Source organism: Galleria mellonella, unplaced genomic scaffold (genome assembly GCF_026898425.1).
Source record: "Galleria mellonella isolate WM207_F2 unplaced genomic scaffold, CSIRO_AGI_GalMel_v1 utg874, whole genome shotgun sequence".
Classification (NCBI taxonomy): Eukaryota; Metazoa; Arthropoda; class Insecta; order Lepidoptera; family Pyralidae; genus Galleria; species Galleria mellonella.
This window is the reverse complement of record NW_026442167.1, coordinates 218,758-235,048: the sequence shown is the minus strand read 5'-3', so window position 1 is coordinate 235,048 and position 16,291 is coordinate 218,758. Positions and strand designations below refer to the sequence as shown.

Genomic DNA, 16,291 nt, shown 5'->3' with positions numbered 1-16,291 from the left:
TATCAAAATAAAGTTACTAACAAAATTTATTATCGAAACAGACGTCTATATATCTTAAATTTTTGATACTATTTCGAAGAAATACGTTTATAAATAATCCTAAAGAAAAAAACGGGGAACCCCATAACCTCTAATGGCTAAAGTCAGACAAATAGGCAGGTGGATCTACAAATCATACGTAGAATAGGCCACCCTCATTATTATTATTATTGAAAGACGAGATTTTTCAGACAGAAAAACCTCTGACACCGCCACTTTTTTATGATATCTTGTTTTAGCCCTTTTTTAAGTTCACTGCTAATTCCTATCAGTGATAGGGATTTTAATATGTTTTTTGTGGCGATGTTTTTTTTTATTTCCTCAGGATATAAAGTGTATTTTCCAAAGGAGATATATCGTTTATATATGAGTGAGCTACAGCCACAAATTAAGTGCTGCTAGGTCACCCTTAGTTCATAAAATATAAGTATGTAGGTACCTTTCTGAGCTCAATAGAGGAAGTCCTGACTGGAGGGGGATTGTTAATAATGTTTTAAATCCCCATTGCTAGCAATATACCCTATCAGGTTGACCTCCACGCGGTTTCTCCTGAAAATCTTCGTGGTTAATTCTTGTTGAATTCATCACGATGGGCCAACTGATCTACTTTCATCCTCAACTGTATCATCTCGTATTTTTGCCCTAGCATAGACCGAAAGCAGGCGGAACTACTATTCAATTTCCATCCATTACAAACTAAGTGTAAGTACTTTTCGTTCAAAAATATGTAACAGAATTATCTTACTAAATAAATGTAAAACTTTGTAAAGATATTTTGTTTTTTATTACTCAATCACACTTAAATGACTGTACTAATTTGAATGAAACTTGATATATGGACAGATTATTCCTAACTTTACACATCTACAGTACTTTATATACTGATTCACGTGAACAAAACAGCGGGTAACCACTAGTATAAAATAAAGACTAAATCCCTGCTGACACAAGTATCATTGTCAAGTCCTCGAAATGTTATATTCATATTCCCTGGGTTTTCCTCCAAAACTTACAGGGGCAACACGACACCATACATGTAAAGCCGCAAGTAATGGCAAATTTTTTTACTCTATTAATCCGTGGAGCGATAGGCTCTAGGCTAGCTCACTACACCCATAGTGTCACCGATTTTTGAAATTATCATATTTCGATTAGAGGTTATGGATAAATGGATTTATTACCTACATAAATCTAATGAAAACGACGCTGCAAATTCGAGTTTTGCAACAGATGCTGTTGCATTAGCGCGCGGTACCACATTTTTGTTTGGTACAGCGTATGAAGCATAAACGCTCGAGAGGTTAAGGAACAGAGTCAAATAAAAAAAAAAACCTTTTATAATACCAAAAATATATTTCTTACAAATTCATTCACAATATAAAATATTATGCAATAATTATTTTTAAAGCCGTAAATACATTAAAATATAAGACATTCAGACAGTCTTCAATTTATATTCAATATAATGAACCTTAACATTCTAACGCCAGAACAATGTAGATAAAATATGTTTACCTGCATTGTGGCTGTGAATAATTGATAATTCTTATAATAAAAATAAAATAAAAAGCCTATATTTATTGTTTAGACTTTTCCGATATGTCCGATTTTCCTTCGGGTGTAGTTTTGACGATGGTGGCGGTGGAAGGCGCGGAGGGTTGCGAGGCGGGCGGCGCGCTCGTCGCCGGCGCAGGCTCTGCGATATTCTGCGTGCCCTTTCCCTCTTCTTCCTTCTCTTTCTGGTGTTGCTGATTCGTCACATTCGCGAGGTGCAGTGCAGCCAGCAACGCCGCAATGTATCGGCGGACATCAAACTCTATACCTGTAACAAGTTTTTCTTTTTAATTCTTAAACCACAGTTCTAAATTCAAAACGTCTTGAAGTCCAGACACTCCATTAATTTGATATATTTTAAACAGAATCTCTGTTTGTACAAACTCGGTGTACCAGCAGTAATATTTAACCAGATGCCTTCGAGCGTAGTCGCTGAATGTGGTCTCGTGCTCATCTCAACAGAATATGGCTAGACTCGTCCATACTTTTGGGGTAATGACAAATAAATATTCAGACATCCATGAAACAGACAAGATTAAACTCATAACTGCTAATATGATTAATAGCACCATATCTACTGTGAGCACACTATTGTAAGTCTATGATTACAAACTATATTATTATTATTGAAAGACGGGCTTTTTCAGCCAGAAAAAACCTGTGACACTACGACTTTTCCATGATCTTTTGTGCTCGCTCTTTTTTAAATTCGCTGCAAATGAAATAACAAACTTTCTTGTATCTATTAAGAGATATTATGGTAGTGATATTACTAGGTACTGTAAATTTGACCTTTATACCATAGTAGTCGGCAATGTGCGAGTAAAGCCTTTGATGTAAATGCTTATGGACTGGGACTGTCGCTTGCCATCGAGATCTTAAACTAATAACAGTTTCATTATCTTATCCGGGAATTCACGTCTAGATCTAAGTATAAAACGACAAACATTTAGAACTTTTAAATCTGAGAGCCTACCATGAAATGTTTCCCGAAATTTCGGATCCGAACGAAACAAAAATTTGATCCTAACTTTACATGATACGTACCGTTTAAAAATATTAAAAATGCTAAAATATCGTTCCTTTGAACATTTATGGTAGGATTTATGACAAACGAAATGTTAAGCTCCATTTACAGAGTCGATTTCGGTACGAACAAAACACGAAATTGAGCCCGAAAATTCGGAATTACATTTCATGGTAGACCCCCAGAAGACAGATCCCTCATAGCAGTAGTGTGTAACAAGTGGAGTGATATTAAAAAAAATAAAGTCATATCTTGCTTACCTGAGCTCCTGAGCTCGTTGATCTTGTAAGCAAGGTTGGCCCACACCCTCCTCGCCGCTACCGCGCTTAACCGGCCCACTGTCTGCACCGTATGCAATGCTGGGTCAGCGGTGGCCAATACTATTTCACCTGAAAATAAAAATGCATATATATAGCCATAAAAGGATGTAGGGCTGCAAAACCAGCATACAATCCATCAAATTGTAAGAGACTGGGGGGAATTGTTAGCTTGTTGAATTCGTCACGATGGATAGCTAACTGACCTGCTTCATCCTCACCTATCATCCTTCACTGGTGCCCCGCCGGTGTATACAGATAGCGCGGGTGGGGTTACCATCACATTATTACCCATTAAAAAAAAAACTGTAAGACTACCGCAACCCATGAACACTTGCTACACCATAAGCATCACGCATGCATTTCTGACTTTTGAGACATGGCAATGTCTGGAATATCACTGCTATATCGTTACTTCACTCTTCAAACTGGAAGCCAACTAGTTGTTTAGCAACTTCCGACATACTGACATCAGAAAATAGCACCCTCATAAGAGAATCACCAATATATGTAGACACAGAGGCACCCATCATCATCATCATCATCATATCAGCCGTTAACTGTCCACCGTTGAACACAGGCCTCCCCCTTATCTGTAGTTACTATACTTGGCAGGCGGGTTGACAACTGCAGTTTGGTTTTGGTGATGTTTAAACTTGGACGCTGCTGTCTCGATCATCAAGTTCCCTTAGTCGCTTTTTAAGATACTTACGGGAAAGGAAGGGTAGCCCATTTTATGCTGGGCGAAATCACGATAGCTGACTATTAGCGTTCCATACCAAAATGGTAAATTCACTAGGCCAACTAGCCCGACTTCATCCTTATCTATAACTGATGTTTAACACAACATATACTCGTATCATTAGAATTAACAGGTAACTCCTTTATCTATTAAAAAAAAAAAAAACACCGGAAAATGTATAACAACTCACCGGTAGGCTCAGGCTGAGGGCCGACAGGCGGCAAGTAGTGGTCGAGGAGTTGCATGACGTACATTGCGCCCGTATCGACGCTGTGCAGTGCCTTCTGTCCGTACGCGGTCGACAGCAGCGCGTTCGCCTTTGTCCACGACAGCTCCTTTAGTGATTTGACACGTTGCTCAGCGGCAGTACGCGCTATGCACACCTGCAACAAACAAATCAAGTGGTAATTCATTATCATCACTATCATACCAACCGTTTTCCCCATAAGGGAGATTTCATCAGTGGTTGCCGCGCTTGGCAGGCGGGTTGGCAACCACAGTTTGGCTTTTGGTACTATTTTAAGAGGGATGCTGCTGCCCATCGGTCGACCATTACGATCCCTTAGTTGTCTCTTACGACATTCTCGGCAAAGGTAGGGGTGACCCATTTTATGCCTCAACCATACAGCGAAACACAAGTGTTAATGTCACAATAACAATAAGATCATCCATCAAAATCCCAACCCGTTCTGTTGATGAGCGGTTATAACGCAGCCAATCTGGATGACTCGTAATACAACTGTCTTAGATGCGTTACTATTAGGTAATGAATTCTATTTTTTTTTTTTTTATACAACTTAGAATGGCAAACAAGCTGACGGTTCACCTGATGTAAACTGGTAACCGTCGCCTAAAAACATGAGCAGTACCATGAACATAACAGAGTATACCGTTTCGTCCATGATACTCCCCATGCGTTGCCATCCCTAAGGACTCAGGTGTTATTCCTCTATACTATGTAAATTCACGCCATATCCCACCCTTCAAACCGAAACACAGCCATGCAAACACAACTGCTTCACGGTTCAAACACGAATGGGACACAGGTACCCAAACAATCGACTTTTGTACAAAGTCTCTCTCTGGTAGGTTATTAGGTATGTAGGTAATTCATTAAATGTACTCTTAAATACTGCCCGCATAGCGTGCCGGTTACTTCTATAGGATATTGCCGACTCTCTATTCTCTTCCTACTCAGATGCAGGAATTTTCAATAATAACAGTAATGTACCAGACAATCAACAAATGTACAACAAAGCCTATAAGATATCCAGCTAAGAGAAATGTAAAACAAAATAACAAAAATTTAGAATCACAATCCAGAATACACAAACTAAATTCAAATTTGAAAAAAATCTTTTCCTATTATTCTATTATTATTACCTGGATATGAATCAATCCCGGAAAGCCCACGTGCTTAGCACTATACCATGGAGAAATCGTCATAGTCGTAGAATACTGACGGATCTGACGAATATTACATATATAGATCCGTCAGTATTCTAAGACTATGACGATATAGTAATAAGGATTGTATTCCAAAAAAAAACCGACATTAATTATCGACTTAAAACCGGTTATTTTGATTTAAAAACTAAATTATTACATCGATTTCGATAATATTACTGTGGGACAAATCTGTAAGTATATCCTTTCAAATAAAAAAAAAAAGATTTCCAAATCGGTTTACAACTGACTGTTTTTTTTTATACCACTGAGGTGGCAATCAAGCATACGGCCCACCTGATGGTAAGCGGTTACCGTAGCCTATGAACGCGTACAATACCAGAGGTATTACGCGCGCGTTGCCGACCCTGAAGAAACCTCTTTAACCCCCTTTTAAAGAACCCCATGCTAAGTACACTGATAACAAACATAAAAAAAATATAACCAAATTGAGTACCTCCTTATTTTTCAAATCTTTGAAAAGCTTATCTATACTTATAATAAATCTGTAGAGAGGTCAATTCTGTACATGAAATATATTTCCAAAATAACTATCAGGGGGTGATTAGTGATCGATACTGATGCCAAAAATGCAATTAGTAAAATTTATGTTTGTCCCGTCTGTCTATCTGTCTGTATGTTCGTTATAGAAACAAAAACTACTCGACGGATTTTAACGAAACTTGGTACAATTATCCTCTATACTCCAGGGCAGGTTATAGTATACTTTTCATCACGCTACGATCAATAGGAGCAGAGCAGTGAAGGGAAATGTGTCTGTTACATCAAAACCACTGAACCGTGAGGAAGGACATAGGCTACTTATTGTACGAAAAACGACGGAAACGCGAACGAAGTCGCGGGCAACAGCTAGTGTATAATAAAAATCGATTTACAATTGGTAAATATAATATAACATAGGAATATTTTATGTTTAACATTTTACCTTGACTAGATGATTAATGTAAAAAACAAGACAATAGTAACAAATTATTTGACATATAACTACTGTTTATTTGACTGTGGAATACTCAAATAAAATTAAAAAATAGGCCTCATTATTTTTCTTTGGTTATTGCCTCTATATTTTATTGTATTATTTAGAAATCGGGCTTGCCTGTCATACTATAAAAATTCTTATGAATTATGTTGTTGAGACGACGAAGTCTGTGGAAATGTCTATTTCCAATAACTCGGTTATAACTGACAAAATGAAAAAATTAAATTATCTTATATATTATAATATTACGATGAAGTTGACACTGTTCATTGCAGAATTAATTTATTATAATTTATTGTTATTATTATAGTTATTGGATGGTTGTAATATTCAGGTTAATGTAATGATTTTTGTATGTTTATCCCTTATTTCAGACACAGTGTACATTGTTTTTTATGACATAAATGACTAATGACTAATAAACACAAATACAGTAAATTAAGACAAAAATGATGGGGCGACATATTAACCTAGTACGTGCAGTGCTAAATTAACAATTATAACATTGCTTAGTAAACCAACAATTTATTTATTGCACTGCATGCATAAACATAAATTACATTGTGTTATCTATACACATGCGATAAATTGAATGATTTATCGATTTATCAAATTTTATCAACGTTAAACAAATCCTTTATTGTAAAGGGCTTATATTAGACTTTAAATGTGTAATGCAGTCCCCTCCCTCCCCCTCGTTCATTCCTGATGCACTGTTGCTATCGAGGCCATATCGATGTTTAAAATGTAACAAAGGCTGACGAGATCTAATTAAACAAATTGTCGTCAGCTTATTTGCCATTCTAAGTAGCATAAAAAAAATACAAACTATTCTATATAACTGGAGTTAAAATGCTGTTTTTTCCTCGTAGAACTACTATTCTTAATCCATGTGAGAATTACTACATTGTTTTTTTTAGTATCCCAAAAGGACACCCAAAAAGATACCTACAGATAATGTGAATTTAATCAAAAATTGTTTACTAACTTAAGATTGCAGAAGATGACATTATTAGTCAAAGGACGATGTTTATAACTAAACATAGATAAAGTAAAAATTTGTGTGAAGATGAGTTTTTTTTTTTTTTTTATGGATGATAATGGAGTGGTAGCCCCATCCGCGCTATCGGTATACACCGGCGGGGCACCAGAGAAGGATGATAGGTGAGGATGAAGTAGGTCAGTTAGCCCATCGTGACGAATAAACAAGAAATGTTCACGATGGTTTCCAGGGAGAACCACGTGGAGGTCGACCTAATAAAGCATATTGCTAGCAATGGGGCTGTCAAACTCCATTGCTAATAATCCGTTTCCCCCCCCCTGTGAAGGTGAGTAAATTTAAAGACAGGCATAACAAAATATGCGATATAAAATAATCGCTTATAACATACGTACATACTTGAGGGTAATTATAAACGCAATGCAAAGTATGTATGCAATAAGTAATGCATGAATATATTAATGTTCAGAAAGGAAGTACTTCGCTTCTATACACGCTTACTACCTATAAGGTAGTCTGAATAGAAGCAATCAAGCAAATGGCGCGATTTCTAATCTATGCCTGCAGATACTGATAGACAGTTAAATATAATATTTATTCCTACCTTAATTAAAAAAAATATACAAATATATTAAATATCAGTAAATTACGTAAATCTATGAAAGAATAATTCTATGAAAATTTACTTATTTAGTTTATTTCTAATTACTTTATTATTATTATTTCATTGTAAACCCTGAAGAAGTTGTTGTTGAAGTTGTGAATGTTGGGTTCGATTTGAAGGGTGAGTTATGGCAGTGAATTTACAGAGGAATAACACCACGAGTCCTTAGCAATAGCTGGGGACGCATGGGGGGGGGTATCATGGGCGAAACAGTATACTCTGTTATGTCCATGGTACTGCTCATGTCTATAGGTGACGGTTACCACTTTCCATCAGGTGGCCCATCAGCTTATTTGCCATTCTAAGTTGCATAAAAAAAACAAATTTAGAATGTATTTAATTAATAAACGTAGACACCCTCCACTGGTACCCTGTCATTGAACATGAATGAATGAATGAGTATACTTTATTTGCATTATACAATCTAGGAAATAAGCAAGACAATTAACAAACACAACGATACAATTGTATAAGTACAGTAAGGCGGTCTTATTGTTGAGAGCAATCTTTTCAAGACAACCTTAAGGTAAAGGACTAATTGTTGTACAAGTAGGTATCATAGTACTGTATAATTAAAAAAGTATAATAATATAAGCAAGTGTTACTCTATATTTATTTTTTGCACTCAAAATGTAAGTTAATCATGTACCCACAGTCGACTGTAATTGGTTCTAGCCAATAAATCAAAAAAAGGTTGAATATTCGATAAAAAAATTTGAATTTAGAATTTACTATCAGGGCGGTCTTGTAGTTTTGTTTTTATATTATTATTTTTAGGGTATCTGCTGTAAACAGTAGATAAGCATGAAAACTTTTATTCAGTCCGGTTCAATGCTCAGTTTCGTCGTAAACAAGTCGCCTACCGTCATTACAATCTTATCAGTCGGTCGCGAGCCTATCAGCAGACATCCTGCTTCATTTGTCGTCGGGCACATTAGGTATTTGACATTGTAACCTGTCCTAAAATATGATATAGTAATTTATTTGAGAAATTATCAAAAGACATATTTTAACATCTTTTCAACATATTTTAAAATTACACTGCTCCATTAGGTATGTAAATCCTAGTGAGGAAACAGTATTTTTGGTAATAATCACCTATAGAATAGGTAGGTAATTTCAAACTCTTGAAAATAATGTACGTATTTTTGTATGGGAGTTCTCAATGTAATCGCAATTTTGTGTATATGATTGTATACATAAATATACAATTCATTTGCAATGTAGGTACTAATTGCTAATACGAACTGGATTGTGAAGTGCCAACACAAAATTATGGAAGACATGAAAAGAATAGATTCCTTCTAAAAAAAATGCGTAAAAGAAAAAATCTACACTGACTTTGACAATTTATAAATATTATAATAAGTACTTACATTTCATGTTTTAAAAACAAGATATATATTAAATTATTCTAAAAGAATTAACATTTGTGTATTCCCAAAAACGTACGGCCCGGCATAGAATAGACCGACCTTTCCATTCTCGTAGGTGTCGTAAGAAATGATTAAGGGAACTGTTCGTCAAGGGATAGGCTGCAGCGTTTCTCCTAAAACGTCACCAAAGCCTAATTGGGGTTGCCAACCCTCCTGCCTACCGTAAACTACTGGCAATCCCCCTTCCCCCCTTATGGGGAAGGTCTATGACCAGCAGTGGACAGTTAACTGCACATATGATGATAATTCTACAAAGCTCCATGGTACTGCTCATGTCTATAGGCGACGATTACCACTTTCCATCAGGTGGGCCGTCAGCTTGTTTGCCATTCTAAGTTGTATAAAAAAAAAAAAAAAGCAGGTACTTATATAGATATTAATTATAATATAGTAATGCTAATCAAGATTAATAGTATTGCTAATCAAGATTAAAAAGAACTGTATGAGGTAGCAATTTTTGATAACTACTTATACTGCAATATAGAATAATAAAATATAAAATAATTTAGAAATCAAATTCGACTCAGCAGGTACGTTTATACTTCGCCCGAGCATACTTTTCTATTTTTTACGCCAAGCGCTTTGTGGGGTGGATTGAAAAAAAAACAATTGACAATACTAATAATCAGGGGGCAAGGGATTGTTAGTAATGGAGACTGAGAATCCCATTGCTAGCAATATACCCAAACCAGGTCGACCTCCTCGCGGTTCCCCCTGAAAACTATCATCATTAATTCCAGATGAATTCATCATGATGGGCTAACTGACCTGTTTTTTTTTCATCCTCATCAATCACCATTCACTGGTTCTCCGCCAGCGTATCCCGTTAGCGCAGGCGGGGTTACCATTCCATTTTTTCCAATAAAAAAAATACTAATAATCAATAGTTATCCTGCAGTTGGTATGTACATATCTACCCATTCACAATGGAAGCGTTCAAAACAAAATTGTAAGCACGCTACGTGATTCTGGTCACTGATCGCACGCCATTGTGACAGTCGTGTCTCGTCACAGCGATAATGTTACACATCCTGCTTGTACGAACTTTGAACTGGAGCACAAGAAATAGCTATTCTAAAATGTTATGTTCATCTAAACTAATATTCTGTTAATATAATAAAGAGGAAACATTTGATTTTATGTTTAGAATGTATAAAATAAAAAAAAAAAAAAAAAAAACAATTTTAAAAATTAGAACATTATGAGCTATACTATTGACTATATTATTACTCATAAGATAGCATTTATTAAAAAAAAAATAGTGGGAAGACGGGTCAGGTTGCCAGATATAAATACTCCTATGACACATTTGTGTATACCTGACTTATTTATCAAAATTGATTATTCTACTAAGAATTAATAAGAAATTACTCGATATATATATATATATATATATATACATATATATATACACTAATAAACTTATACTGTCATTGTCCCTTTTATTTTGTAATGATTATTATATTTTTCGATAAACCGACAAACTACGGACAATAATAGTTACAGCTATTACGAAACAAGTGAATCTGGATCATTGACAAGATTAAAGCAATAGGGACGACAATGTCATATTATTAATTAACGAAATAACAAATAAACAAACTCGTTAACTTATTGCGTAAACTAATGTATCTTCAATAACAATTAGTGGGGAAGATTGTCATGTGGTACCACATGCCAATTTCTACAACATAACATCTATAAAATTACCCATTGGAAGTTAGTTCTTTAAAAATGTCATGGGAAATAATTTTAGATTATAGTCTACAAAAAAGCAGACTTTAATGGTGGCAGAAATAAAAATTTTGATTTAAAAAAATCCAGTTATTTCGGTTTAAGGACTTTTTTTTAACCAATTTTGATAAAATTTCTACCTTTTAGATAAATAAAAAAAAAACCAAATCCGTCTATAACTGACGGAGTTGTGGGGCAACAGACATTAAAATAAAAATATAACCAAATTGAGAATGTCCTCATTTTTTGAAGTCGGTTGAAAAACACATACCTAATAGGCACCGATACAAAATCAATTAACACAAATACCATTTTACACTGTGACGATTTATGTAATTTTTAAGTACTATTTCAAATAAAAGATATCAAGTACCAAGAATACTAAAGTAGTATACCTAGTATAATAAAACGGATTATGAAACGTAACGATATGCATTCTTGAACAAAGAGCGATTTATTTATTTCATCATCATACCAGACTTTAACTGTCCACTGCTGAACATAAGCCTCCCCCCCTCCCCAGGGAGGTTTTACCAGTAGTGCTACGCTTGGCAGGTAAATTGGCAACCGCAGTTGCCTAACGGATTGCCTTTGGATATGTTTTAAGACGGTCGGTGCTACCCACCCCTCACCCTCCCTTTGTCGCCTCTTACGACACCCACGAGAAAGGAAGGGATGGCCTATTCTATGCCGGAACTATACGGGATTTATTTATTATCCATTATAATGTATAATCCCTTATTCATCCTTACATATATTATAAATGTGAAAATGAGTTTAAAATCTATTTATTTTGCTAGAATGCAGGTAATTTTTAGAAAAAAGTGGTTTATATTACCCGTAAACCGACATAGACAGCGGTGTTACTACAAACTGCCATCAGGAATGGTCTAAAGCCACCTGCACCCCTTGATTACAAGCAACACATTCAAGGTCGTCGCTCCATCTAATCAAGGTTCACCTTACACTCCATTTGTCCATACGGGGGTCGGCATTTATAAACCCTTTTTTTTACTACGGATAGTCAATACTTCCAGCTATCTGGCCAGTCCATAGCTACTTCAGTTTGCCATAAAAGTTTGTCACTCACCTTGTTTACATGTGGTGAGATTCTTGACATCACAGCCTGTTTGGTTGTTTCCACGATGACCTTCGGCTCCTCGGTGACCAGTGGGACGCGACGCTCCAATTCGTCTATGGCAGCGACGATCGTTGCGTCTCCAACAGCCAGTGGTGCGGAGACATATGGTACTGCTTTCAGCGCAGCCATGGTCATGTTGTCCTCTACTAATGTTAGCGCCCAGTCTAAGAGCGTGTGTGCACCTATGAAACAAAACATATTAGTTTTTAATAGGCCTAAAAAATAGAAAGCTCTTAATTTGAATGTATTTTTTAACAGAGTTCGAACAGTACTCTACAAAATGAAAAACGGTGGAAATTAAAAACCTTTGAATTTCAACAATATCGTAAAGAAATGTTTTTATTTTCAACTGACTTTAGAAAGGAAATTCTCAATTTGATTGTAATTTTTTTTTTGTTTGTTACCTCAGTGTCAGTTCTAAACAGATTTAATTTTTTTTTTATCTGAAAGGATATATTTACAGATTGATGTCATAGAAATTTTATCAAAATCTGTTCAATAGTACAGTTTTTATATCAAAATATCTGGTTTTGTCACAATTGAATTCAGGTTTTTTTTTTGTGGGATACAATCTTTAATTCATGTCACAATATCTTTCACAATTGTGTTATTTTAATTAGTTTTATTTTTTTATCGAAAGCAAATTTTCTATGAACATCCTATTAATATAATAAATGCGAAAGTTTGTAACGATGGATGGATATTTATTACTTTTTCACACAAAAGCTAGTGAATGGATTTGAATGACATTTGGTACATGAGTAGATTATATTCTATCTTAGCACATATTCAGATTCAGGGACATATTACATAGGATACTTTATATATTAATTCACACAGGTGAAGGCAAGGAATACAGCTAATAATAGCAGTGTCTAATAATTGCCCTAAAGTAGGTACTAATGTCAAAAAAACTAAATAGACTAGCTGACAAAAAAAAGGTACTTATAAACTTTTGTACAAAGTCTCCCTCTGGTTAGTATCCACATATCCACAATACTTATTATGGTACAGAGATCCATATCAATAAAGACTTATTTTCCATGGTACCAGAGATGAACTTATATCCCTATACAAATTTCAATATTTTTTGCATGAAAGAATAACAAACATTCATATATAGTAGTAGGATTTTCCCCCATTGGAAGTATCTAAATTTTATCCCCTTCAAAGTACTCCCCCTGTGACATAATGCACTTGTGCCAACGCCGTTTCCACTGTGAGAAGGCTCCTTGAAAGTCCTCTGGTTGTAGGTTTCTCAGCTGCCCCGTCGTAGCTTTTTTTATCTCATTTATGTCCCCCAAATGCCGCCCCCGAAGTACCAATTTGGTTTTTGGGAACAAGAAGAAGTCACACGGGGCCAAATCCGGCGAATAGGGGGTGTTCGGTCACCGTAATGGAATTTTTACTCAAAAACTCACGGAACGATCTTGGCGCAAATTTTTTCATTTGAAGTTCGTTTCTTAGAATTTCGTGGACCACGGTTTTGACCAAATTAAGCTATTCAGACACATGTCTGACCGTTAAACGACGGTCCCCATTAACAAACTTTCCACGTTTTCGTCGGATATATAGTGGGTCATCTTGAACGCTAATCTTTTTAGGTGGATTTTTCCTTCACAGCATCATCCCCATAAACTGTTCTGAGATCGTAAAAATTTCACGGCCATTCTTGCCGATTTCGATATTACGACGCGCTGCTCTTCAACGGAAGCGGGCTCCATGCCGACGGGGTTTCGTTAAGAGGTAACTTCACAGATGGCGTGACAAGCCAGTTCGCACCGCAGACCAGAACTGAAGCATTGTTAACATAAGGAAGGGGTCCTGCGCTTACCTGGCCTCCCCACTCCTCTTTCTCGCATTCCAGAACACTTTTATACGAACTTTCCGGACAGACCTCGTATAGTATCATGAGCATAATTCAGCATTGAAAAAACCATAAATAGTATAAATGAGATGTAAATTTGATGTGTAGATATAAGTCAGGTATGTAGAAGTCAATGTAAGAATGTAACATGCAAAGTGATGCAATATATTCTTTAATCATTTATTGGGTATATTATTACTAGCAGGATGTATTTACTGCAACATTGAATAACAGGAAACATGTCATTAATATTCTGAAGGTTACTAACATATAATTTAATTATCTTTAAAGTTTTAAATTGTTACAACATAAGTTGAGGGTAGATACAAAATTAATCATCATAAGTAATATTAATCATCTATACTAATTAGCAATTATGATTTTCCCAAATCTCTACTGCTCAGTTAAAAACAAAATCTGATTCCTAATTCTCTAATTTTATTCTGATTTGTAAACCATTGGTCTGCCATTGGTGTAATTTTATTTGACAGATATAGATATAAAATTAGAACATAGAAATTTACAATTCTTAATCTATAAAATAGAAACATTTTTTTTTTAATAAATATAAATAATCTGTGTAAGTCTTCCTCTGACTCACTTATTAATTCTGCTAGTAATTTTTTTTTCAAATAATAAGACTGAAAATGTTAAGTACTGCAACGAAGATCTAAATACATGAGGGTTGCCAAGAGACATGTGATGCTTCTGATATAACAAATATGGCTGCAATGGGTGGTTATCATCAGACAAAACAGATACTTATCAGCGTGACCATTTGTGACAGATTGCTGCCATTTTGCCAAATTTCACTCCTACATTTTGTCTGTGGCAGATCATGCTGATGATTTACAAAAGTGGCAGATTAAAGGATTTTAAGATAATTCACATATCCTAATTTGAATTTTGAATATAGACATTTTTTAAAAACCAAAATGACAGGAATCTGCCTCAAATGGCCACACTGATACTTATATACCATAAATAGGCAACAGTTACCACTTTCTATCAGGTGGGCCATAAGCTTGTTTGCCATTCTATGTTGTATAAAAAAAACTACCTTACTTAAAAAAAAAAATTACTTACCCTTAACTTTTGTGTACATGGCTCCGAATTGGCCAACAGCTGCTTCCACTGTTGGTAAAGTCATAGCCTTCTGAAAACATTGTAGCTGTGGCATGGTAGCTGCTGGTGGTGCATTAACTTCTGTAGCCATCTAAAAGAAAAAAAATATATTTAAAAAAAAAGAATACACTAAGGTTCAAATTTAGTATCTTGCTTTTCGTTTAAATTATATTGGAGTAATGAGGGTAGATAGTAAAAAATAAGAGCATGCCCGGATCAATAAGAACCATTCAGAAAATTCTAGTACCTAATTAGTAACCATTGCCACCCCTATGGTTTGATCTATAAAACTTTAATTAATTAAAAAGGCATAGAGGTCACGCTGAAGAGATTTCGTAATCGAATAAAGTAACAAAAATTTACGATATTAAAATACACGTACCTCGATATGTATCGTAATTACAAATTACAAATATATAAATTGTAAAAATTCTGTGTTAATTATTTCAATATTACACAAACGACTTATTTTACACTGCGCGATGTTTAAAACTAATTTCGAGCGACGTGAGTCCGTTCTATATATTATAAAGATTAGATAATAAGTAGGTAGACGAGAAATTCTTCTCAAATAGAACACGACTGACCACGCTTATTCTGACTCACTTTATAAAACAAATCAACAGGATGAGCGGATGATATTGGACTTTGAACGAGTTGACGCAAGAAAAACAAAACACAATTGTGCAATAGACAATGTTGCCATGACCCGAAGCTCAAAAGTAACAATTCGTTATACAAAAGGTAAAATTTTTGATGCATAATTTATATTTTTTTTTACTTATCTTTGTAAATATTTGTAAGAATCATTAAAAAAAATTGAATTTCTCTCTGTTATTACAAGATTACATTTTACACGGTTACGCTTTTATGTTAATAAAAACTGTCACATTAATAATAATAAGTAACTACATCATATATATTAATTTATATTCATCATATTCATCATTTATATTCAATATAAATAGTATAAATATAAATTTTTGAATATACTACTGTGATACAGTTATCTTATTTTAACGTAAGTCATTCCATATAATGTGGACTTTTCTATATTTTACAATATGTATTTGTATAACAAGTAACACCTGCGTTCACGATTAACTTAGTATCTTATCATTTCGTACTTTGCTTTGGCAATAATTTTTGTTACGTTAAAAAATTTAAACACACTAAAATTTATGAAAAGTTCATATAAA

General features: G+C 34.8%; 1 protein-coding gene across 1 annotated transcript; it reads right to left on the bottom strand.

The window, feature by feature from the left end:
• Positions 1–1,372: 1,372 nt before the first annotated feature.
• LOC113518877 (lipid storage droplets surface-binding protein 2) lies at positions 1,373–15,723 on the bottom strand. Its single transcript, XM_026903899.3, has 6 exons — positions 15,475–15,723; positions 15,054–15,183; positions 12,050–12,282; positions 3,870–4,062; positions 2,881–3,009; positions 1,373–1,861 (listed from the first exon to the last, which is right to left on the bottom strand). The coding sequence occupies exons 2-6, from the start codon at positions 15,181–15,183 to the stop codon at positions 1,617–1,619; spliced, it is 930 nt and encodes a 309-aa protein (XP_026759700.2). The 5' UTR covers positions 15,475–15,723; the 3' UTR covers positions 1,373–1,616.
• Between the last annotated feature and the right edge of the window lie 568 nt (positions 15,724–16,291).